The sequence below is a fragment of the Acipenser ruthenus genome, chromosome 7 (genome assembly GCF_902713425.1).
Source record: "Acipenser ruthenus chromosome 7, fAciRut3.2 maternal haplotype, whole genome shotgun sequence".
NCBI lineage: Eukaryota > Metazoa > Chordata > Actinopteri > Acipenseriformes > Acipenseridae > Acipenser > Acipenser ruthenus.
Genome location: NC_081195.1, coordinates 22,514,167 through 22,538,980, shown reverse-complemented (window position 1 = coordinate 22,538,980; position 24,814 = coordinate 22,514,167). Strand labels below are relative to the sequence as shown.

The 24,814-nt window shown below is 39.6% G+C and overlaps 2 protein-coding genes across 4 annotated transcripts; one reads left to right on the top strand and one right to left on the bottom strand.

Annotated features, from left to right (window-relative positions):
* Positions 1-38: 38 nt before the first annotated feature.
* LOC117414776 (transmembrane protein 87A-like) lies at positions 39-14,540 on the bottom strand. Of its 2 annotated transcripts, none has more exons than XM_034024572.2 (20): positions 14,336-14,540; positions 13,760-13,832; positions 13,133-13,224; positions 10,868-10,981; positions 10,230-10,280; positions 9,478-9,570; positions 9,021-9,147; positions 8,794-8,855; positions 7,334-7,517; positions 6,908-7,007; positions 6,545-6,638; positions 6,016-6,087; positions 3,299-3,407; positions 2,704-2,762; positions 2,428-2,531; positions 1,731-1,801; positions 1,359-1,420; positions 1,048-1,100; positions 744-768; positions 39-352 (listed from the first exon to the last, which is right to left on the bottom strand). In XM_034024572.2, the coding sequence occupies exons 1-20, from the start codon at positions 14,450-14,452 to the stop codon at positions 311-313; spliced, it is 1,704 nt and encodes a 567-aa protein (XP_033880463.1). In that variant the 5' UTR covers positions 14,453-14,540; the 3' UTR covers positions 39-310. The 2 variants fall into 2 exon arrangements, with proteins under 2 accessions (XP_033880463.1, XP_033880464.1); XM_034024573.2 differs by lacking the exon at positions 6,016-6,087 and adding an exon at positions 5,340-5,408.
* Positions 14,541-15,850: 1,310 nt separating this feature from the next.
* capns1a (calpain, small subunit 1 a) lies at positions 15,851-24,434 on the top strand. 2 transcript variants are annotated; one of them, XM_034024500.3, is made up of 11 exons: positions 15,851-16,020; positions 18,287-18,383; positions 19,740-19,776; positions 20,410-20,502; positions 20,891-20,948; positions 21,116-21,180; positions 21,571-21,639; positions 21,875-21,953; positions 22,319-22,435; positions 22,756-22,814; positions 23,549-24,434. In XM_034024500.3, the coding sequence occupies exons 2-11, from the start codon at positions 18,337-18,339 to the stop codon at positions 23,573-23,575; spliced, it is 651 nt and encodes a 216-aa protein (XP_033880391.1). In that variant the 5' UTR covers positions 15,851-16,020; positions 18,287-18,336; the 3' UTR covers positions 23,576-24,434. The 2 variants fall into 2 exon arrangements, with proteins under 2 accessions (XP_033880391.1, XP_058882632.1); XM_059026649.1 differs by lacking the exon at positions 15,851-16,020 and adding an exon at positions 17,411-17,431.
* The last annotated feature ends 380 nt before the right edge of the window (positions 24,435-24,814 follow it).

Genomic DNA, 24,814 nt, shown 5'->3' with positions numbered 1-24,814 from the left:
GCATTTAAAAACAAAATGTACAAGAACCGTTTCAGACATTTGGATGGTATGAATTTATTTTGTTTTCCAATCCCAGTACAGAGGTGTTTCATTTGAAGTAACGACGTCTGAAAATCAAAACAGAATATTTTTTAAAGAAAATATAAATAAAAATAGGCAATAAAAAGAATATCTCCACCCCCTCTGTTTTTTTGTGTCCATTTATAAGCAGAATTCCCTTCACAGAATACATGTTTGGAATAAAAGTCAAACCAGCAAGAAAAGGAACAATTCTACACAGCTATTTACAACAAATACTGTCAAAAGGCGTTTATTCCATCTTGGAAATCTCAAATTGGGTTGTTATGTTCTCCTGCAAGGAAACAGAAAAGGAAAAAAAAGAAAACTATAAAAATGGCAGAGTCATTAAATCATAAATCATAACGCTGTGCACTGATGATGATGATGATGATGCGTTTCTTTTGAAGGAAGCTTCCGATTCCATTTTTTTAAATTCCATTTTACTTCCAATTTGAATCCTAAACATATTGGGCTATAATCTAAACATTTTAAATAAACATATTTAAACAAAATATATGCACAAATATTGCACTTTAAGAGATGTATAACAGTAAGACAATACACCCCATCTGAAGCATTCACAGCACTGGGGGTATTTCAATGTTACAGTGCTGCCATCTTGTGGACATAGGCAGTCTAGCACATACTGCAAAGAGAAAGTTATATATAGTAAGGTGTCTTACCTCATCCGAGTCCAGTAAAGGAGCCCTGTAAAACACAGCAGTACATTAAAAGAAAATTAGACTCCTATTGCATAGCGGTTTGAAAATTAGACTCACAATTGCATAGCAGTTTGATCCATTCCTGGAATTACTAGGAGTTTAATAAGACTCACAGGAGCTTGTTACCAATACGCTACCGCTAATCAAGCTCATAATCAAACGTGGAACATTTAAAACTGCTATGCAACAGGAGTCTCATTCCCATCCCTGGAAATATTATTATTAAAACAACGTTGCAGCATTTTTCAGACGGACAGATACTTACATATCTGCGATAGAAGATGGGATGTTCTCCTCCACCCATTTCAGATCTTCATCCTGGTGAACAGAAAATGGGTTTGTCTGCCTGTTTTCCATTTGAATACAGCACATAAAATAAATAAAAACTGTACAGAAGAGTGTTTCCCTGCTTTCTTTCACAGGGGATCTGAAGTTTTTTTGTTTTTTTTTTACTATAATATGGCTTGAATTATAAATTATCCAACAAATTCAAAAATCATTTGTTTAAATTTTGAAAAACTATTCAAAAACGGGGGAAAAAAGCCAGTTATATATAAATGGCTATAATTCCCCTACCACTTTGCTGGCTTTGGCTGATCCGTTGCTCTCCATCTTCATTCCTCTTATCTTCATTCCCTCTGAAAAAAAAAAAAAAAAAAAATTAAACAGAGGTTAAACTGCAAACTCTCAACTACAACAAAGAGGTAAATTAAAATTGACTCCTCAGCGAAAGTTAACTTAAAATCAGACGGAGAATAAAATATAACTACGCAGGATGAGACGTAAAACTGAGGTCCTGTTCTAAGTGACTCGGCAGCTGCAGTTGTTGATGCATAGTTCACCCCCTGGTCTAAGTCGCTTTGGATAAAAAACGTCTGCTAAATGACTAATTATAATAAAGCCCAGCTGTCGGATTTCTCTGGCAAGGTGAGAGAGGGAGTCGCTCACCGAAAGTTTCGTTCCTCATCTCTTCTTTTTCCTCGTCGCTCATCTCGTCAATAAGAGGAGTGAAGGCATATCTGAAGAGAGTAATGTGCATATATTCCATCAAACAAGCATCGGACAAAGTGAGCTAATGGCCATTTGAGCTAACGGCTTGAGCACAAAATCAAACGAGACAGGTTTCCCGTATTAAGGGAAACAGGCTGATGAAATAACCAAAACAACAACAACTTTTGTGCAAGTTTTCAAATTCAGTGTTTATTGCAAGTTCTGCAAGTCAGGCATCATAAGCAGTATCATATATTCTGCTGATCAGCACACAGCAAAATGATCTGAATTTGTTCCTTTGCCAGATGACAGACCCTGGAACCAATTGGGTTTGAGGCCAAAGATTTCATCTTGTGCCACAGGGATGGAAATAAAAGACTCCCATTGCAAAGCCGTTTGATCCATTCCTGGTTTTGCTAGACGTTTAATAAGACACAGCTGAGATTGTTACCTATAACGCTGTGGCTAATCAAGCTTGTGTTAAAATCTGGAATGAGTGAAACTGTTCCGCAAAAGGAGTCTTATTTCCATCCCTGTTCCCTGTTCATCAAATCAGTATCTTACAGATTCTGTGTCATGAAATCAGACCTATTTAAAATGAAGCGTGCCGGAAGCTGGGGTAGCCTTGCAGCCCCTCTGGGTCAGTACCCTTTACCTCTGGCTGTTGATGGAAGGTCTCCACAGGAACATGATGACCAGCAGAACGATGGAGAAGAGAAACCTCCAGAAAGCATCGTCAATCCACAGCTCCCTCCAGTCCTGACAACAGAGCAGGAAGACCAAGGGGGTCTGTTTTAATAACCCAAGCAACAGTGGACCCGAATATCTCTAATGCCGTCACCCTTTTAACCAACTCTGCTGGGGGCAAAGGCAGGGATGAAAGGAATGACTTCTGCCCGTGAATGCAATACATCAAGTCACTGTTACTTACCGACTGGCACTTAGAAAATTTAAAGGTCTTGGACATCCAGATGATGAAAATCACAGAAGCTGAAACAAAAAATCCAAACTATGAAAATTATGATTAAACTGGATTTCACAAAAAAAAAAAAAAAAAAGTGTTATTAACCTTAGACAGGTGCTGGGAAATCAAGTGAGGGTCATGTCGATCAGGTTAATTTACCATTCCAAGTGAAAGCAGGTGAATTAACAGCCACTTGGGTTTGTGATTATCGCTGCTTTTCTGAGACTCTGTGAAGGAGAACAGCGACTGACACAAACCCAAGCAGCTGTTTCTTCAATTGTTTCACTCCGATCGACACCAGCAACCCTCACCTTGATCCGAACAATCCTATAATGGGTTCCTGAAGCACCTGTACAGCCAGCATAACTAAACTAAAAAAGAAAAAAAGTGAACCCCCCCAATGAATTGCAATGTATAGACACAAGGAGACAAAAGTTTTGGTGTACCGACTGAAGGCAGCACTGTCCGAAAGGTTTTGTCTACTTGACTTTGTAGCTTCTTACAGCTGCACCTCTGAAGTTCTGTGTTCTTTGCCTGTGGCTAGAACAGCAGAAAGACTTACCGATGACTGTGAATATCAAGGTGTTGGTGAAGTGGCGGTAGAGGGACAGTTTCACCAGGTTCCTCCGGAGTCGCAGCAGCTTCATGGTCTGAGCGAGGCTGATAAATATGTGTTGCTTTGTCAAGGAACCTTGAGCAACAAGACCACCCCGAGACTGAGAAATACCTTGATCTTTGAAACCTCGTTGTCTTCTCATTATCATTAGTATTATACAATCAGGATACAGCAGGCACAGCCTGTGTCATCCATACTCCTCACACATTTGTGAGAGCAGTTTTGCCCTCAAAGGAAATAAAAAAAAAAACAACAACGTTCCCTTTCCATCAGTAACAAAACATCTAAAGAAGTTAATGTCAAGACTTGAAAGGCGTGCCTACCGACAGCTGTGGCCAAATGTTTTGCATCACCTAGAATTCTAAGACCGAGACCTAATTAAAAAACACTGACAAAATTTAGAAATTTTATTGAACATCATGTAAATCAAAGAAACTACAAAATGATAAATTGGGGGGGAAAAAGTCATTTCGAAATGTCTGTCAGTTTTCTTTTCCCCCCATTAAGTATGCTGGAAAACTACAAAGCGGTATGTAACTCAATGTGTTAGCGTAACATTATTCAGCAGGTTTTCATTTGACTTTATGAAACAAAATTAGTTAATTCTACAGGACGATGCAAAACCTCTGGCCATAGCTGTAGCTTGTTACTACAAGGCTGAGTGTGTGAGTCTATCAGCAGTAACCATGACAACAGATCGATCAGGAATTAGCCTGTTGCCAAGTCTATTTTGGTCTCTAATCATGAAAGGAAAGTATAAAAATAGAACTGTTCTTTGTCTGCAACAATTTTTCATTACACAAGGCAAAGCCTGGAGGCAGCTTGGATTCTCTTTAAAAGGAAGATATAAGCCAGTTAAAGCCTGATTGGTGGTTTCAAAAAGAGATTAGCACTAATCTTGTCACCCGTCACTATTACAAAACACTCAAAGAAACGTAATCAATGCAACGAGAAACGTTTTGAGTAGAAGTCTTTTTCAGTGTCTTTATATATAAAGATCATTGTTATGTTTTATTTTTAAATAGATCACTAACAAATCACGACTCAAAACAGAACTATGATCACTATTTAATGTTTGTAAATAAAACCTTTATATAAAGATCAAGTGGATCTTAACATGCTGTTGATACTTCATCCCCAACAATAAAACACTCAATTTAGAGATGTAGTCTTTGACATTCAAAAAGCTTTCTCGCTGAAATGTTTGTCATTGAATTTATGAAGTATCTTTTAGTATGTGTAATACTTAGGTAGTGCAAGAACAGTGCTATCAGGGTCTGTGAAACCAGATAAATTAGTTTTTTTGGGCTCTTAGGTGCACCTGACTTCCTACATTTGAAACATTTCCTTCCTTTCGTAAAGATATAGGAATCTGAAATACTCACTTTGATTTCATTTCTAAAACACTTAAACCCCCTTGTAAAAACAGTGCAAATTCTGAATTTGGGGCGGTCTAGAGCTGCACAGACCGATTATTCATATCGAGCGCTCCACAGGCGACGGTGGCTGGTGTCGATTGGGCTGATTCACCATTCAGAGTGAAACGAGTGTAGAAACAGCTGCTTGGGTTTGTGTGGGTTGCTGTTCTCCACATAACGAAAAATTGAAAAATGTGACATTTCAAACCAACATGAAATACTTAACCACTGTTGTGGCTTATCGCTGTTCTCCACAGAGTCTTAAAAAAAGCAGCCATTGTCACAAATCCCAAGCAGCTGTTTCTTCACTCTGAATGGTAAATTAGACCAAATCGACACCAATGTCTGTGGAGAGCTCTGTCTGAATAACTGAATAATCGCTTCGTGCAGCACTAATGAAATACTATACAATAATTAAAGAGGAGAAACGAGCCGGTAGGTAGGCAGGCAAGCAGGCTGAACGCTTTGAAAACAGCACCCAAGCCCAGCAACGCGGGCAGCAGCAGCAGCGAAACACAAGTACAAGGGGCGGTGCGAGTATAAAAAGATTGAGACACAAGACAGGATATCCACCAGCAGAGAGCAGAGTCGAGCACAGCCAGGGGGATAGCAGCCAACAGCACAAGATCATCCTGAGCCTAGAGACAGAGAAAGAAGAGAGGAAAGAGAAGAGAGAAGAGAAGAGAGTGTCACAGACACCGCTGACCAGGAATTTCGTCTGAAGCATGGACTCTAGCGAAGGAAGAATAAGCGACATGCAGATTATAATGTCTTCCCCTTGTATTTTGTCCTGCTCTGGTTGTGAAACGCACCTGTGCAAGTTGCAATGAAAACATTTAGGGCTGCTACGTGGGGTTGCAGAGTCATCCACTGTAAGGACATGAACTTTAAATGCATCTACCGTATAAAAGAGTTAAAAAATAGTCTTCAGAAACCTACACACAATTCTGCAGTGATTTTATGTCAAATAAACAGGATCAAATCTTAAGTCTTACCCACTAACACCTTGATTAAAAAAAAAAAAAAAAAAAAATCTCTTTCAGCAGTTGTACAAAGCATTTTCCATTTATTTACTATGCTCTACCATACTTGACTATGCTTTAGTATATTTTGCTATGCTTTTAAACTTGTGCTGTATTTATATAGTTACAAGGAGATCCGGTATTTAGATGTAAAACCCTGGCGAGTTCAGTGCTGGTGTGGCCGGCGACCGTTCTCTTTAGCGAATGTTGATTAAAAGGATATCCACCACACAATACAGGAGTCAGTCAAGGCAAGCACAATGTCACACAGCAGCCTGCCTGTCCCTCCTTGCTCCTGAAGAAAGGACAGTGTATCAGTCAGCACTACAGCCCAGTCTGGAGATACCACTGGTCCAGTGCAAGTTTAACAACTACTTTGAGACCTTGATGGGGGTTATATTGATTCAACAAAACATAGTTTATATTCATATTATTGGCCCAAGACTAGAACAGTCTCACTGATGTTTAATGCATGATCATCTCAGGGATTTATTAATTAATTCCCCATTTCGGCGATGGCAGTAAGACTCCTACTGCATAGCTGTTTCGCCCATTCCAGGTTTTGCAACTGGAGTCGTACATTACACCAAAATGTCAGAGCTGTACCAAGTTTAAAATGGCAGCTAGTGGCGCATCTATAGAACAGATTTATCATCCGCCCTGAATGGCACTAGAGACCCGTGCACGTAGAGGGGTTTCCGGCACTGCTTCTGAAATTAGATCATCTGAAAAGTACCTTCTCAGCAGCTTACCGTATTCACTCGAAGGACACCCTCCACTACTGAGAAGGTCAGGTACACCAAACCAACCCCCACAACTCTGTGCAGAAGAGCCCCCAGTCTTGGCCTGCAAGGAAACAGAAATCCACCTCGCTTTCATTCTGGTGCAGATTTCACCTTTGACTAACTTCCGTTTTTTAATTTTTCTGATTGTTAAAAAAGTTATAAAAAGCAGGATTTTCCTCTAAATAGGTACAGCGAACAGACAAGAGGCGACTGCCAACTTCAACTTGCCAGAGCTCTGCTGTGGTTTGAGAGAAGGGGACTGGAAACCAACAGGACTAACATGGGGATGACAGATCAAAATAAATGCATATGTGAAAAACAAAGACTCACTTGACGATGCCGTATCCCAGACTGGCAATGATGACTAACACTCGGGCCAGAGTCCTCTTCACAGCAGAGAGGATTTCAGCAAACACCACAGCCCCTTGCACTGCAGAGAGAGAGAGAGAGAGAGAGAGAGAGAGAGAGAGAAGAAACCGGTGCGTTAGTCAAAAGAACAGGGCAGTTAAAAGAGATGGGGGGGCGGGGAGAAGAGAGCTTCTTCCTCAATTTACTGAGCAAGTTGGAGGCATTTTTTGTGATGCACTCAGGGAAGCATTCAAACAAATGTTCTCTCTCTTTTTTTTATTTTTTTTTTACATGTCTTCAATCCTATATCCCTTAGGTTGTGAAATCATAAGGACACAGACACATCTCTAAGAAGTGCGGACCGCTATGCAGGAGTCTGGCATGGCTGTTAAGTGACAGCAGTCTTACCAGATACGCCGTTGTAGCGGATACTCTGGAACTCTGCGTAGTACACCGCCTTCTCCAGCATGCCCAGGAAGACCACCCCGCCAATCCAGAACTGGATTCGCAGCAGGTCTCTCCAGTAGCAGGCAGAGAGGCCCAGCCACAGGACCCCCAGCAGCACGTAGATGATGCACATCACCATGTAGAACTGGGAGGAAGAGAGACGAGAGCAGAACGGGGTCAATTACAATGTAATTCTAATTGTAGTTGCAGTTGAACCTTGGCACACCTGAGTCATTGCATTTGTAATTGCCATATAAAATCGATTAAATTACAGCTGATTTACACACCTTTCCAAGCTTAAACATTCGCTGCTTGGTGTTGGGTTTTGCATGGAGTGAACTTTTTGTGATCCCATTTGTTTGGGAAAAAAATATATATATATTTTCTAGTATGTTTCTGTATTTGTACCTGCGATTACTGCTTGGTAGAATAAACAGAGTAAACATGGTAATGTGTGTGGAGCTATATATGTTACTTTTGTGTTACTAGTACAATTGCAATTGCTGCAGCATAACTGTAACTAATTTGTAATTGAACAAAATAGCATTGTAAATTGTAACTGACTCCCATGTGTGGACGAGAGGCCCAGTTGTATACAGTACAACTTTATTATTAGAAACCAATTGGGACCAGAAAGAGTTGTTCAGTTAAAAATCAAACTGTTCTGAGAATCCAATTACAACAGTATTTCTTTCTTTTTTTTTTTTTTTACATTACTTTCCCAATTATTATTAGTTATTAGCGGACATTTTTCCAAAGCGACTTACAGACTCAGGCGTTAGCTATGCATCAACAATTGCTGCTGCAGAGTCACTTGCAACAGGACCTTGGTTTTACGTCTCATCTGAAGGACGGAGCACAAGGAGGTTAAGTGACTTGCTCAGGGTCACACACAGTGAGTCAGTGGCTGAGCCCCTGAACCTTTAAATATACAACAGTGCCACACTGTTCTGAAGATATCATAGATTGAGGGCTGGTTGGAGTATTTTCTTTGCAAGCAGGGCAGAAGAGCACAGCACAGAAGGCAGGTGAACAAGGGGCTGTTCAGGTAACAGAGGGGTTTGGATCCTCAACTCTTTACTGAAACGTGCTTCAAAAGGAAGGCTGTAAAGATTTAAAACGCATTAACGGTACTAAGTTTTAATCCTAAACGGCATAGCATTTTATTAAAAGGTTGTTTCCATACTTGGAATCGTGCTGGCTCAAGAGACTACAAGTCCACCCCCGACCCCAAGCTGTGTGACTGTCTAGTGATACTGTACAAGGGAGACTGGTCCACAATTGTTCTAAATTTAAACTGGTCACTTCTCATTGCCGTCTCCCAGTAACCACAAAACTAAATTATGATCCAGCCCTGTTTTTCACGAAGATCCGGCATTGATTTATTTCATGTTTTGCATTAAGTGAAGCAGGGTACCTACACACATTAGAGGCCATTCAGACACCGAGATGTACTGGTAAGGACCAAGCATCCTGATTTCTACTGCAAAAGAAAAACCAAGAACAATTAACACAGTTGTAAAACAAAGGCAGAAAGCTAAACAAACATTCACGTTTCTCATTTAAGATGGGGAAAAAAAAACAATATATGCCAGGTTAGATAAAAAATTTGTTAAGTCAAGTCCAGAAGACAGGATCAAACACCTACACTGCAGTTTCCAGGCCTTGCTCTCCTCTGAGCCACCCCTGGGCTCTGAGCTGCTGCCCGTCTCTTCAACGTGAACGATGAACATGTAAGGCCCATCTTCCCATGCCCTGGCGACTGCGTAGGGAGGCTGAGAGAACAAAGCGAGGTTTCAAAATCATTCAGACAGGTCGCTCGACCTGGGGCCAATAGCCATTGTAGTTGGGCAATTCATAATTCATTGCAGTTAGAATGGAACTGTATTTGCAGTTGAACCTTGGCACATCTGTTATACAGTATGTGTTTCTGCATTTTGTACCCGTGATTATTACTTGCTTATTCAGAATAAACAGAGTAAACATCTTAATGTCTGTAGTTGTTTACGTAACTTTTTAGTGCAATTGTATTGAACAAAACAGCATTGTAATTGCAATTTCAGAAAACGACTCTGCTGTAACTGTACAGCAGTTAAAGCCCTTACCACAACAGATGATGTCATCCTCTCCTGGACTTCTTCATCCTCTGACTTTGTTGTCGCATTCTTGCCCATCGTCTCTTCTTTCTCAGAAGCCGTCTGAAAGAAATTTAAATTGTTTTCAAAAATCAACCGCATCCGTAAATGATAAAAAAAACCACTGTGTAAACATTGCACTATTGAAATATTAATGAAATGATCAAATCGAACCCTATGCCAAACATTTGCACCTGTAGAACTCCTCTGTTTGTATCCTGGGACACTATCACCCTTCATGTAAATGTGCTTTATTTTGCTCTTATCAGCCCCTATTTTACTGCATTTAATCCTGTACTTCAGAATACTGTAATCTGCCAAGTGTTTAACCTGTAGTACTGTAGTAATCACATCCTGATGTAACTATCACTATTTAATCATATCCTGATGTAACTATCACTATTACCTGCTGTATTATTGAATTGTGGTTTGTCAAACTTGTACTTTACTTGAACAAAAGTTATTGTATTTCTTGCTCTTATTGTATTACTTGTATTGTAAGGCTTGAAATGTTTTTGCTTACGATTGTAAGTCGCCCTGGATAAGGGCGTCTGCTAAGAAATAAATAATAATAATAATAATTTGCCTACCAAGTTGTATTTTCAACTTTTTGCTTGAAAGCAAGGTGCATCGAATTTCCAGTATAAGATGGTAGATGAATATGTTTTATTTTATTTATTTATTTTTTAAAACAGAATGTAGCTCTCGTTGATTATTCTTACACTTTCTGACTTCATAATCTTTCTCGGCACATCGAAGGATTTCACAGCAAGCTGGAAAAAAAAAAAATATATATATATTATTATACAGAACCTCAGTCCTACGTAATCTGAAGACTAAGATGCGTGTGTGTGGTCTTATCTGAAAGACTGTACACCATTGACTAAAAAAAACATCCAGTCTGGTATTTTCACAAAGTGCAGCCAGTGTATTGAATGCTGTAAGGCTGGGCAGTACTGGTCTGTCTCTGTGATAAATTGTTTAAATGTTTATAGGCCACTTGATGAAAAAAAACAAAAAAAAAAAACAACACTGTTTAATCTCACATAGCGAGTTTTACAGGAATCTAAGTAAGGGTTTACAAAGAAAAAAAGAAAAACCCTGACAATTTGGAGTACACACAAACGCCTACACAAGAAGTTCAATAGTGGAAGGCATCCTTCGGGTGAATTCTCTAAGTGCCTGCGCTGGTAATTTGAGATTATCCGATTTGACCCCCCACTGCCTAGCAGTTTAGCAAGACACACCCAGCTGAGCTTGTTACCTTTACACACTGTGGCTGATCAAGCTCGCAGTAAAACCTGGAATGGGTGACACTGCTATGCAATGGGAGTTCCGTCTCTGAAATAGCACTTCTTACCTCGTGCACATGTTGCCCGCACTCCATGGGTTCGTAGTTATGGAAAACGAAAAACCCAGTTCCTCCCTCTCTCACTTCTGTGTGCATCATGAAGTAATTGTTGATATCAGAATTCTGGAAGAAACACAAGTTGTTTTTTTTTGTTGTTTTTTAGCACGACAAAGACAGCAAACGTTGTAAATAGCACTTTGTAGTTTTAACAGTATCCCAATCACATATGCAATCAAGAAAATAGACAGCGCAAAAGACACAACCAGAATGTCAGAAGCATACATCCCCCTGCCAGGACTGTAACAGGGAGGAAATAAGACTCCTATTGCATAGCAGCGTCACCCATTCCAGGTTTTACAACGAGCTTGATTAGGCCCAGCTCAGTGTCTTATGGCACTCATAGTAAATCCAGGAATGGATCAAACTGCTATGCAATGGGAGTTGCATTCCCATCTATGTACAAGTACAACATGTGAATTATCAGCAGGGCTTGAATTTTTTTTTTGGGGGGGGGGTATTTTTGATCACATGACGTCTCTTTAAAACTTATTTTGATCAGATTCTGTTTTCTAATTAAACGTCACTTGTTTTCACCTTCATATCTTGACTGAGCCCGATTCTGTTTCGCTTGATTTTTATTTCAAACAGATGTGACAAATTATGTTAATGGCTCATCGCTGATCCTAATTGCATTTCATTCTTGCAGTCGCCTAGTTTATCATTGTGCTTTTGTTATTTTCAATCGTTTAACAGAGTTGTCCTGACAGATTTTCTTTTCAGCACAAAATACCCGGGCCGGTGCCCAATGACAGCAAGTCCAGCATTTCAAATCTCCTTGCTTTGTAGCAAAGAAAAAAAAAACAATCTTAAATCCAGTCTTTAATTAGTAGTTTTCTCTTTATTAGGATGCAGAGACAACTAATTAACATTTAAAGGGAGGTAGAGATTTGGAAAATAAAAACCAAAAATTATCAGTAACATAATAAGCAGATCACCATGACTTTCACACATCCTATGCACTTATCCCATAAAGACAGATCACTCTTAATAACTTATGGTTAAGGGAGATCACAACTGTGCAAGCAGTTCACTAGCACTGAAAAGGTATGTTGGTGGCTCTAGGCAAAATGTCAACAGATTATATTTATATATACAGACGTGCTCAAATTTGTTGGTACCCTTACAGCTCATTGAAATAATGCTTCATTCCTCCTGAAAAGTGATGAAATTAAAAGCTATTTTATAAAGCAACGAAGCTGTGAAAAGAGATGAATTATTGCTTATTCTACAAAGATATTCTAAAATGGCCTGGACACATTTGTTGGTACCCCTTAGAAAAGATAATAAATAACTGGATTATAGTGATATTTCAAACTAATTCGTTTCTTTAATTAGTATCACACATCTTGTAATCAGTCATTCAGCCTATTTAAATGGAGAAAAGTAGTCACTGTGCTGTTTGGTATCATTGTGTGCACCACACTGAACATGGACCAGAGAAAGCAAAGGAGAGAGTTGTCTGAGGAGATCAGAAAGAAAATAATAGACAAGCATGGTAAAGGTAAAGGCTACAAGACCATCTCCAAGCAGCTTGATGGAACGAAACAGCATTCTGGAACGAAACGTACTGCCCAGTGTCAGAAAGCTCTGTCTCAGTCGCAGGTCATGGGTCCTCCAACAGGATAATGACCCAAAACACACAGCTAAAAGCACCCAAGAATGGACTAAAAACATTGGACTATTCTGAAGTGGCCTTCTATGAGTCCTGATCTGAATCCTATCGAACATCTATGGAAAGAGCTGGAACTTGCAGTCTGGAGAAGGCACCTATCAGACCTGAGACAGCTGGAGCAGTTTGCTCAGGAAGAGTGGGCCAAACTACCTGTTAACAGGTGCAGAAGTCTCATTGAGAGCTACAGAAAACGTTTGATTGCAGTGATTGCCTCTAAAGGTTGTGCAACAAAATATTAGGTTAGCGGTCCCATCATTTTTGTCCATGCCATTTTCATTTGTTTTATTATTTACAATATTATGTTGAATAAAAAATCAAAAGCAAAGTCTGATTTCTATTAAATATGGAATAAACAATGGTGGATGCCAATTTACTTATGTCAGTTTTAAGTTATTTCAGAGAAAATTGTGCATTCTTAGTTTTTTGTGGAGGGGTACCAACAAATTTGAGCACGTCTGTGTATGTATACTTTTTTTTTTTAAGTGATGCAATCAGTACTTTATATATGAAAATAAAAAATGAGTGAGAACAAAAGAACTTACATCCAGTCCAAAGACTTCATCATAACAGCGAGAACTTCGCAAGTACCAGGATATTGAGAGATTAACTGGATGCTTGCAGTCTTCACTCATCCCTGAAAACAAGTGTAAGATTTATACAGGCCCCCCCACGGTACTGTATGTGTTTCAATATCACAGTGATCTTTCTTTACAATGGAATTAGTTTTAAGGCAGCACGGTCCTTTCTCTTATTTGCCCCATAATGCTAATACAGTGGCACTTTTAATAACTATGGCTTCCGACTATGGCATTTCCATAGAACCATTTTGAAACGATGTTGATTTAATACATTAACATAAATAAAGATTCAAGATTTAAATACAGACCGTTTACATTAACTGTATAATTATACCATTGAGTCTACCCAGTACTACACGCATAAAAAATACATATACCGTGTGAATATGTATTTGACTGTAAATATAGAGTTATTGAGGGTTATTAAAATTAATGCATGTACATAACTATACAATATCAATATGTATCTAGCTGGACTTCAATTTGATATTTATTCTACATTGGTGCACTAACTGAATTTTACTGGGAAATGTTTATTAAAAAAACACAAACAGCAAGTAGGAGGATATGGGAATCTGGAAAAGTACTTACATTGCAGAAAGACTGTCGAATCTTTGAATAACGTCTTTGTGAAAATGAATTTGTTCTGTTCATGAATATTTTTCTGAAGAGAAAATTCAGAAAAACATTGCATACGGAGTTGTTGTTTGTAATATATAACAACACAACATTATTATTTAAACAGCATATAGAAAGTCAGTAAACAAACCCCACAACCTGTCACAGTAGTCTGTGGTTTTCACAACACATTACTGGTCGATGAAGACATTAATTCAGTTTTCTTTAATATATAAATCAGATAATATATCATGAATTCCGATTATATTGAAACATGTTTCCATTTATATGCATACAATAACACACACACACACACACACTGCACCATACGACTGCTCGCAATTCGTTATTTATTTTTTTTTAAACGACAGTTTAACACATTTTCTGGCGCGTTAAATACTGTTTCAGTACAGTAAAATGCGTTCAAGCCACAAAGAACATAACGAGGAAGTTAAAAAAAAAAATACTAACGACACGTACAACGAAAAGAAAACCGTTGCATATATAATAACGTCTGTCAAACAATATAAAACCACCAAGCATACGTACGCTGTCAACGTTTAGAACCCATTTACCCGTCTGTAAAACCGCCTGTATCTGTTGGATAACGTGTAAAAAAAGTAATAGTGTTATTAAAGACACTGACATCCCTCCAAGCGTCGCCATTCCTACTCGAAACGAAAGCGACAAAGTGAAAACTGAAGAAACGGCGCTGTTGTGACGTCACCAGCCAACGAAGGGGGGCTTGTGTTTGGACAGAGGGAGCAGGATGATGACGCATGTTGTCCAACTGCACAGTATTTTCCATGACAATCGTGCCGCATTTTTCTTAAAAAGATATTTGTCAGTTTTACCGTAAAATAGATAAAACAGTGCATACAGGAAAGCTAATCAAACGGAATAGTAAAAACTTGCTTTCCCGGTTTGAATATCATACTGTTATCAAGGATTAAAATAAGACCCCCGTTACATAGCGGTGTGATCCATTCCTGGTTTTACTGTGAGTTTAATAAGACACCTGAGCTTGTTACCTATACACTGTATCTACTCAACCTTGTAGTAATACCTGGTGGGTGAAACTGCTGTGCAATATGAGTCTTATATGCAAGCAAGCCACTGTCAGCAAAGCATGCAGGTATAAAAAATTATTTAAAAAAAAAAAAAGAAAAAAAGTGATTACTTTCCCTAGTTAAACACGAACACGCAGGCAAACGAAACGAATCCTACCCGCCACCTTTTTTCAAACCACTTTAAACACTGGAGGGGGAGGGGGGGGGGGGGTGCATGTTTCTGATATACTGCATTTGTTCGTCTTGTATACAGAGATCTGCTGCTCTGTGGGGATTGAACAGAAGTCTCCACTCCTATCCTCTCAGGCCTATAATGGGTGTGACTATACTCCCACTACACACATACAAAAGAGATGACTCACAGTCACCGACACAGACCACTTCCCATCCCGGCCAATCAAACCTTCCGGTTAGTCAGAAGAAAATAACTACAGCCAAACACAGATTGGAATAGGGATTTTAACTCTTGCAGTGCCGGAACTACTTTGTAAAGAAAACGTCAACATTTAATGTTTTTTTGTTTTATTTATTTATTTATTTCATTATGTTTTATTGATGCTCTCAACAATAGGGCAGCAGCCTGGAGTAGAGCTTAGGGCTCTAGACTCTTGACCGGAGGGTCATGGGTTCAATCCCCAGTGGGGGACACTGCTGTTGTACCCTTGAGCAAGCTACTTTACCTAGATTGCTCCAGTAAAAACCCAACTGTATAAATGGGTAATTGTATGTAAAAATAATGTGACATCTTGTAACAATTGTAAGTTGCCCTGGATAAGGGTGTCTGCTAAGAAATTAATAATAAAGGTTTGCCACGTCTTCTTTCCATAAAAAAGAAGTAATTAAAAAATTGCACTAAAATGTATTTCAGTGATGACCTTGGTGGTGTCCTGTTCTCAAAGCTGGACCTGTCTTTAAATGCCCAGTCCCTTTGGTGGCGGCCTGTTAATTGAGTTTCGGACTGGTGTATGAAGTTGTTCGGAGGGCGTTAGGACCCAGCGGCGTTCAAAGGGGAGCCTCGACGCAGGCTGGCAGAATTGGGTGTGGATTCGAGAGCAAGAAAAAATAATTTAAAAAATCATTCGTAAAATTGGTTAGTTTCCAATCCGTTTAAAGAACGCCCAGTCTTCTTGACACAGACCGAATTAAACTCCCGAAGAGTAAGCGGTGAGTACATATAAGGTTTGCTGTATTCTTTCTTTAAGTTCATTTATTTAATTCAATTTAATAGGCGATGTTTTTGTTTGACAGCTGCAGTGCGGCTATTTAAAAACGTCAGCCATAAACAAACTTACGTTTTTTTTAACGCATTCTTTAGATTTCTTAAATGGCCTAAAAAGCGAATGTTATTCTTTGGGTTTACTATAGAAATATAACGTTTATATATATATATATATATATATATATATATATATATATATATATATATATATATATATATATATATATAAAAGCTCAAAGAGATTAAATATATATATAATTATATATAATTGTTATTAAAGCTGCTTAAAATCACGGCTGGCCAACAAGTTTGCACAGTCGTATTAAACATTTCGTGTGAAGCACAGTATGGTTTCTTCCTGTCTCGTCCTTCTTTTCACTGATCTTTGTACAAAAAGAAAACCGTTAATTAGCTATTGCACTGTATTCTAAACCGGTTTTCGTCGGTCTGTTTTACTATTATTATTATTATTATTATTATTATTATTATTATTATTATTATTATTATTTCCCCCCAAGGATGATTTACTGGCAGGCAAATTAGTAACCCTCCGGGCCTGTTCTTGGTTTCAGGGCGTCAGGTTGAAATATTTGGGAATGGAACTTTACGTTCGCGTTTTAAAAATCGTAGAAATGTTTGCGCTTGGACCGTGACGTATGCGCCTAAATATTGTGGCCAGTTATGGATCATTTTGATGCCCATACAAGCCGCTTATTATTAGACATTATTAGGTGAATGCAGCTGGTAGATGCTTAGTTAATGCAAAATTATTTCCAGATACAATACACGGGCGTCTTGCATAATGATGTGTGTCACCAGTTTAAATGAGTGGCAAGCTTCCATGAACCGCATGGACCCACCCTTTATCTTGATAATTCTGCAGTTTGGGATTATTGAAATGGACAGTTTACGTAGGAAAAAATGCGTACTCATTCGTGGCATATCGATACGTGTACGTATGACTGGTGATTTAACAGGGCAGCAGTGTGGAGTAGTTGTTAGGGCTCTGGACTCTTGACCGGAGTGTCGTGGGTTCAGTCCGAGGTGGGGGACAATGCTGCTGTACCCTTGAGCAAGGTACTTTACCTACATTGCTCTAGTAAAAACCAAACTGTATAAATGGGTAATTATATGTAAAAATAACGTGTAAAAATAATGTAATTGTATTGTAAATAATGTGATATCTTGTAACAATTGTAAGTCGCCCTGGATAAGGGCGTCTGCTAATTAATAAATAATAATATCATTGTGCGAGTCCTGCTTGGACGAGTCACTTGACTTCCTATATATATGTAGTGCGTCATACTTGCCTAGCAATCCTGTCGGAAGAGAGAACCTTCTTTTGATGTGAATTGTGTAATGCTGTCTTTATTTTATTGTTTTCTTAAGGTGTTTTAGGAACCAGACGCAAAACCAGTCTTCTGCAGGACTGGATAACCTACACGCTCTCCAAAGATGTTGCCATAGCGACCTCAATGATCAGCTTTAAAACAAATAATAATTGAGTTTTCAGTACCACTGAGATAAAAAAAAAAAAACGACTGGGAAAGTAATGTCTAAACGCGAATAAAATAGGTAACGTAGTAAAGAAACAGACGTATTTGTTCAAGGCGATAACAACGCTCGTATAGAGAGGAGAGGAGAGAGAGAGTGGGGGTAGTTTCACAGTTTACCTGTATAAATTAGGCGAGGCGCTCTGTTTGGAAATCGCACCGGTCGTCCATCGCAAGGCTTGTGGAAAAGTTGTGTTGCTGGCATTTTTGTTTTTATGGTTCTCTCAACAATGAATAACTCTTAAACCACATTGATTTTTTAAGTGCACGGATAGGAGGCGCGCAGCGCATTGGCTGGCTGGCTGGCTGGCTTGCTGATTTGTAACCTTTTAATGCGTATTAACGTCTTTAACCAAAAATATCATCAAAAACCAAACCAACGAGCAAAACTATACCAGCAATAAAAAAAACATGTCGTCCGTGCCACCTGTGAACGAAGGCCGCTCTCAGTTCTTCATGTTTTCCGGCCTGGATTTTTGGTTGAAGTTTTGTGTTGTTTTTATCATTGTCGTCGTGTTTTTTATTTTTATTTTTTGGCATTGACAGACTGAGCGTACAGGCCGCGGCGCGGACGGATGTTGCTTATTGTGTAACGCGTGCAATCATTTTAGCACGTCTTTTAAATTCATTTATTGATTTTTTTTCTTTCTTTCTGCAGCCTCTTTTCAACCTTCGTAGTTCTCCTGTCGTGTTCTCTCGCCTCCCAAGATGTTTCTTGCAAAAAAATTGATCGGTGGCATACTTGATGTCGTCGGGTAAGTGACTTTTAATGTTGCTTGGTCGCATTTTGTACTAGTCGACATATTCACTTTGCCTTCTGGTAAAATGAATCAAAACGCAGTTTTGGTGGTTATCACTTTAAAGTGTTATTTTCTGCATGTTTTAGTGAGTATAATTATTATTTAGTGTTACTAATTAATAATGCATAGTTTATTTGATTTTTTTTTTTGTATTATTGTTTGTTGAATGTAGGCTAAAGTTAAATTCTTAACAACAACGATGGCATGAGAACGACTTATCGTCAAAACGTTTGTCATTTGAACTCGCTGAATTCTTAAACGCGGTTTGGAGTATAATACTAATTATTATTATTCGTAAAAGTAATAGTATTTCTGTTATGTATAATGCAGTACAGTATAAAATCATTGCCCTGCAAGCGTCCAGAATGATAAATGGGCCAGCAGGTTTCAGTGGCTGCAGGATAGACTGCCTGCCTAAAGCTAAACTCCACCCCTGAGGAATGGAAACAAACTGGAAATGCCAACGAGATCTGCGCAGAGTAATAAACCCTGATGGGGACGCAGTAAACTGTGTATAAAGTGCACTTTTCTGATTGTCATAAACCCCAGGCTGCTTAATTATGGAGCAATAACTGAGCCAACTCACCCAGAGATAAGTATATATCTGAGCCTCTGAAAGAAGGACTGGTGAGCAGCCTCATTTAAAACTGCAGTTACTTTTTCAGGTGTGCACTCGGATATAATCAATCCTTGGTGTTTTGTTTTTGCCATTCTTTCAAAGCTTAGCCATTAACACCAGCGAACCAGTTTGTTCACATACCACCCCCATGGTATGGGGGTAAGGGGCTATAAACTGTAGCTCAGCTATAAACCTGGAACCTAAACAGACAAGAGAGATTATGGCTATAAAACAGCATTTCTCAAAGGGTGGTGTAACGAATCTCCTCCCAGCAGCTGATGACTTAATAATACTGACCTCCGCATAAGACCGTACTGACCTGTCCACTACAGCGCTCGCTCTTCAGTTGAATGGGAAAGAGTTCAGTCTGTTGAGTGCATGGTTTGCAGTTTGTGTCCATCCCTTGCTTTTCCATTTCAAATGAATTCAATGGGCTGAGATGCGAATCCAATTCACACACACTGTACGTGTGATGCGCTACTGCCCTGGTCTCAACCCTGAACAAACCTGACAGACCAACAGGAAAAACCCAAGGGCAGTGCTCTTGCATGTTTTTATAGGTTGTCAATGCCCTGCCTTAGTACTGAAAGAACTGTAATGAGACTTAACGATTCCAGGTTTTATTACAAGTCTAATTAGATTGAGCTCAATGAATGTTTTAGCAGCATGTTGACTATTTCTTTCTTTTACAGAAATGTCGATATGAACCAGTTTCTCCCCTCAGATCCTGTAAGTTCTAATATTTATTTTCTTGTTGCAAGTCATTCTATGTCTAAACCCATTTAGTTTGGTGTACAACGCGTTATTATTATTCGTTTATTTAGCAGATGCCTTTATCCAAGGCGACTTACAGAGACTAGGGTGTGTGAACTATGCATCAGCTGCAGAGTCACTTACAATTACGTCTCACCCGAAAGACGGAGCACAAGGAGGTGAAGTGACTTGCTTAGGGTCACACAGTGAGTCAGTGGCTGAGGTGGGATTTGAACCAGGGACCTACTGGTTACAAGCCCTTTTCTTTAACCACTGGACCACACAGCCTCCTCCAATGTGAAACGCAAGGGTAGCGCCTTGGTTGGTAGACCTGGCTCCTCTCTTAACTGTCGGTGGTGGTCCAGTGCTTAAAGAGAAATGCTTGAAACCAGGAGGTGACCAGATCTAATCCCCGCCACTGACTCACCGTGTGTGACCCTGAGCAAGTCGCTTAACCTCCTTGTGTTCTGTTCTTCAGATGAGACGTAAAATCGCGGTTCCTATTGTAAGTGACTCTGCAGCGGTTATTGATGCACAGCTCCCCCCCTGTCCGTCTGCTAAATGACTAATTCATAATAATAAAGTCTCTCTCGTGTCGCCCCGTCACAGCCCCCCCCGAGGCGCCCCGTCCAGTACGCTGAGCAACACGAGAGCGAGGAGGAGAGGCAGTTCAGAAAAGTTTTCCAGCAGCTTGCCGGAGACGTGAGTACGGCAGACCCTGGGCTCAATTAGAATTGCAATCACAGCAGAACTGTTTGCTGAAATTACAATTTACAATGCTTTGTTCAGCTGTGCTGCAGTAATTGCAATTCAAATTACAATCCCACAGAAAAGTTACATAAACGCGCATTACCATGTTTACTGTGTTTATTCTGCCAAGCAGTAATCAGAGCTACAAATACACAAACATGTGCCGTTTGGGGTTGCTAAATTTTGCACACGACTGCATACGATCTTTTACATACACTGTGATCCTTTTAGTTAAATATTCTCATGTTTGCACGACATGTTCAATAAGCACCTGCGGTGCTTTTAAAAAACATTCTTTTCTTCCTGTTTTTAAATTATCTTGCAATTCATTTTCTTTAAGGACATGGAGGTGAGCCCATCGGAGCTGATGAATATTCTCAACAAAATCGTTTGCAGACGTAAGTAATGATTCATTCTGTTCAGCGTGGCGGGGTGGGTGGGTGCGTGTTGTACAGCTGAATGATCCAGGAGCGGTGATAACGCTGTTAAAAGGAAGCACCAGGGATTTGAATCCATGATTCTAAAATGCAGGCTGCATTAAAGTGTGTGTGTTTTATTCTTTCAGACGGCGACCTCAAAACCGACGGATTCAGCATGGAGTCCTGCAGAAGCATGGTGGCGGTCATGGATGTATCCTCAGCAGTGCTTTGAATCTTGGGAGCCTTCTTGTACTTAAGACTGTAAATGCATTTTATTAGATTGTAACTAGACACTCCTCTTAAACTGTCATGCACCTTTTTATTGCTAAATTAGACTTAGTCCCTTTTTTTAACTTTTGAAATGTATTGCAATACGTTGTGACACTCGTTATTCAATTACGGTGGTTTGCAACGTTTCAAAAGAAGGTCTAAAAAAGGTCTCAATCCATGCAAAATCCCAATAAAACATGCTGTGAAATAAGCCTGTTTTTTTTTACCGTAATAAAAAAAATAATAATAATACAGCCTTTTTAAAAGTTTCATGCTTTGAGATTGCTACCAACCATGCATGTGATCTCCCTTAACCTTCGTGCTTCTGCAGAGCGACAGCACAGGCAAGCTGGGCTTCCATGAGTTCAAATACCTCTGGAACAGCATCAAGAAATGGCAGGTAAGAAAAGCACACTGCTGTATCATTGTAGATATAACCTGTTTTAATCCTAACTTGCTGCATCCTAGTTAATATTCTATTATTATTTGCACTTACTGTAAACTACACTGTGTTTAAATATTTATCTTGCGCTGTAACCCTGTGCTGCCCTGTGACACCTGTAAGTCCCCTTGGATAATTGCTTCTTGTGTTCTGGCTTGTGATCTTGCTGAATGGTTGCGTGTCTCTCTCTCAGGGGGTGTATAAGCAGTATGATGCTGATCGTTCAGGTACAATCGGGGCTTCGGAGTTACCAGGTGCTTTCCAAGCTGCAGGTAAGGGACTGTTTCACAACAGTGTCGTTTTATTTAAATGTATTTAAACGACTTCAGTCCTGCCTTCACCTTTTCAGATGAAACACAGAGGACTACAGGCAGCTTGCAATTCACGGTCATTCATACAGTTATCGTATGCTAAAATCATGACCTGGTTTTAAAAAGTGTTGCAATGAACGTTCCTTAAAAACCGGGAGAGTAACAATTGCCCTTGTTTTAGCAGGAAGGTTCAGCTTGAAGATAATTGGGCACCAATGGAAGTTTCTACATCTATACCAAGGAAATCCAGTTTCTCAGACACAACGCAATGAAATCTCAACGACGAGAAGTTTTTAATTCTCTCTCTCTCTCGTTCTCTGACTCAGGGTTCCCTCTGAATGACCAGCTTTACCAGATGATTATTCGTCGCTATAGCGATGAGGATGGCAACATGGACTTTGACAACTACATTGGCTGCCTGGTTCGCCTGGATGCCATGTGCCGTGAGTTAAGAGTTCACTCACAGATTTGAGACCGGATCAGTGTGATTCACCCCGGGGCAGACTGCTAGCATTTGCAGTGAGAGTCAAGTGCAGTTTGAATAGTCCAAGTCTGCTTTAAAGCAGTTGATGGCATTTTGCACTATGTATTAAAGTAAACCCATGCTGTAGCACACGTGTATTTTCATTTTAAAACGCAGGAATTTTGAGTCGCCCAGAATTTCAAAACGCTCAATTAAAATGCTTAAGTATGGTTGCCAATTGCCGACTAGAATCGAAAGCATGTAACTGTTAAAAATAATTATTTTTTCATTTATTTGTAGGTGCCTTCCAAACCCTGGACAAAGATAAGAATGGAACCATTAAAGTGGATATTAAGGAGGTAAGTATGTAGAAGCTCAGGTGAGATGTGCCTGCAACCACGTGGGAGGTTACAAATAGTCCAGCAGTCACAGTGAGCAGGGTTAGCTGTATTGTCCAGCAGTCACCGCGAGCAGGGTTAGCTGTATAGTCCAGCAGGCACAGTGAGAAGGGTTAGCTGTATAGTCCAGCAGGCAAGCGAGAAGGGTTAGCTGTATAGTCCAGCAGGCACAGCGAGCAGGGTTAGCTGTATAGTCCAGCAGGCACAGTGAGCAGGGTTAGCTGTATAGTCCAGCAGGCACAGTGAGCAGGGTTAGCTGTATAGTCCAGCAGTCACAGTGAGCAGGGTTAGCTGTATAGTCCAGCAGGCACAGTGAGCAGGGTTAGCTGTATAGTCCAGCAGTCACAGTGAGCAGGGTTAGCTGTATAGTCCAGCAGTCACAGTGAGCAGGGTTAGCTGTATAGTCTAGCAGTCACAGTGAGCAGGGTTAGCTGTATAGTCCAGCAGTCACAGTGAGCAGGGTTAGCTGTAAACCCTGACATTGTACACCACTGTTTCCTTATAAAAGTTTCCCATAATAAAAGAATTGCAAAGCGTATGGTAAAACATCAGTAGGATGGTATGCTGAAAGATGGCAAACCATGGTTAACATCTAGTAAATTAATGGCATGACCATGGGGGGGGGGAACAGCTGCAAATGTACCTTGGATTGGATTGGATTGGATTTCATACGAGTCCTCCTGCTTGTTTTGCAGTGGCTGCAGTTGACCATGTACTCTTAAAGATCCTGATGGGTGCCAGCATGAAGAAGACTACAACTCTGTTCCGTCTCCCGATACCTCTGCAGAGAACGTTCGTGTTCAGATACTCCCTTAACACTAGCAATGCCTCCCGCACAACACACAGCAAGACGCCTTCTGCTTCTAGAACTCTTCTCGACTGGGCTAATTCGTTTGTTGGGGGGGGGGTAGTTTTGTAATATCCTTCAGCAAAATATTAATTTGTAGTTTTGTTTTTTAAAGCGGTTCTTTTTTGACATTTATATAATTTGTTGCTTGCTTTTTAAACCATAATACCATCTTCTCAATTTGAAGTTACTATGCAGCCTTATCCTGTACTGTACTGTGCTTAAAATCTAATTATTGGTAAGACACGTTTAATTCTTGTACCTTGGTTTATTTTTGTTTTGTTTTTTTTCTTAAGCAGTACGTGCAGATTCCACCAGGTGGCAGCCTTAAATCTGGAAAGACTCAATTGAAAGACCCAGCTTTATTTAATGTTAAAACTTCAATGTTCGCCTTGCAACATTGTTTGTGTCTGTGAATACAACAGCAGCTAAATATTGAAAACCATTTATGTTTTGTTTTTTAGGGAAACTGACATTTTAAAACATCACCAAGTATTTTTTTTTTCTTTCTCTTTGATCACCAAAGGATGAAGCACACAATGTTTGTACGTTACTTCTGAAAGGGTTCTGATGTCTTGATGAATGGTGATTCGTTTGTCTGTTACAATAACCATTGGAAATAAAATACTAGATGTTTGTCACGCACGCATGCATGCAGATATGTATCAAATTATCCATTGAAAAGTCTTCTTTCAATTTCTATTATGCAAAAATTAAAACCCCTTTTACAATTATTTATATAAATGGGTATTTTTTTTTTATTCTTCCCCAACCTGCCATAACACTGTCAATGGGGAGCAGTGGAGTCACTGTGCCTATCTTTCCCATTGTGACATAAACTGATGCACAACTGGGAGATGCAACTTGCATACATCGCCCAGGACTGAATTTGCTTGAAAAATGAATCGGTGGTATGCTACATATTATTATTAAATTTCTTAGTAGACAACCTTGGCCCAGGCGACTTACAATTGTTACAAAGTATGGTAAAGTATCACATTTCAGAATATCATATTACAGATAAGAGGTGGCTGTGTGGTCCAGTGGTTAAATGAAACGGGCTTGTAACCAGGAGTTCCCCGGTTCAAATCCCACTTCAGCAACTGACTCATTG

What these genes read in the sequence shown, in the direction of transcription:
- LOC117414776 (XM_034024572.2), bottom strand. Translation starts at nt 14,452, where the DNA reads ATGGCGACGCTTGGAGGGATGTCAGTGTCTTTAATAACACTATTACTT. An exon ending in ACTCCTGTATTGTGTGGTGG is followed by an intron (nt 3,408 to 6,015) that starts ATATCCTTTTAA and finishes ACAAAGCAACAC; the next exon opens with ATATTTATCAGCCTCGCTCA. An exon ending in CAGCCAAAGCCAGCAAAGTG is followed by an intron (nt 1,101 to 1,358) that starts GTAGGGGAATTA and finishes TCTGTTCACCAG; the next exon opens with GATGAAGATCTGAAATGGGT.
- capns1a (XM_034024500.3), top strand. Translation starts at nt 18,337, where the DNA reads ATGTTTCTTGCAAAAAAATTGATCGGTGGCATACTTGATGTCGTCGG. An exon ending in TCCAGCAGCTTGCCGGAGAC is followed by an intron (nt 20,503 to 20,890) that starts GTGAGTACGGCA and finishes ATTTTCTTTAAG; the next exon opens with GACATGGAGGTGAGCCCATC. An exon ending in GCATGGTGGCGGTCATGGAT is followed by an intron (nt 21,181 to 21,570) that starts GTATCCTCAGCA and finishes GTGCTTCTGCAG; the next exon opens with AGCGACAGCACAGGCAAGCT.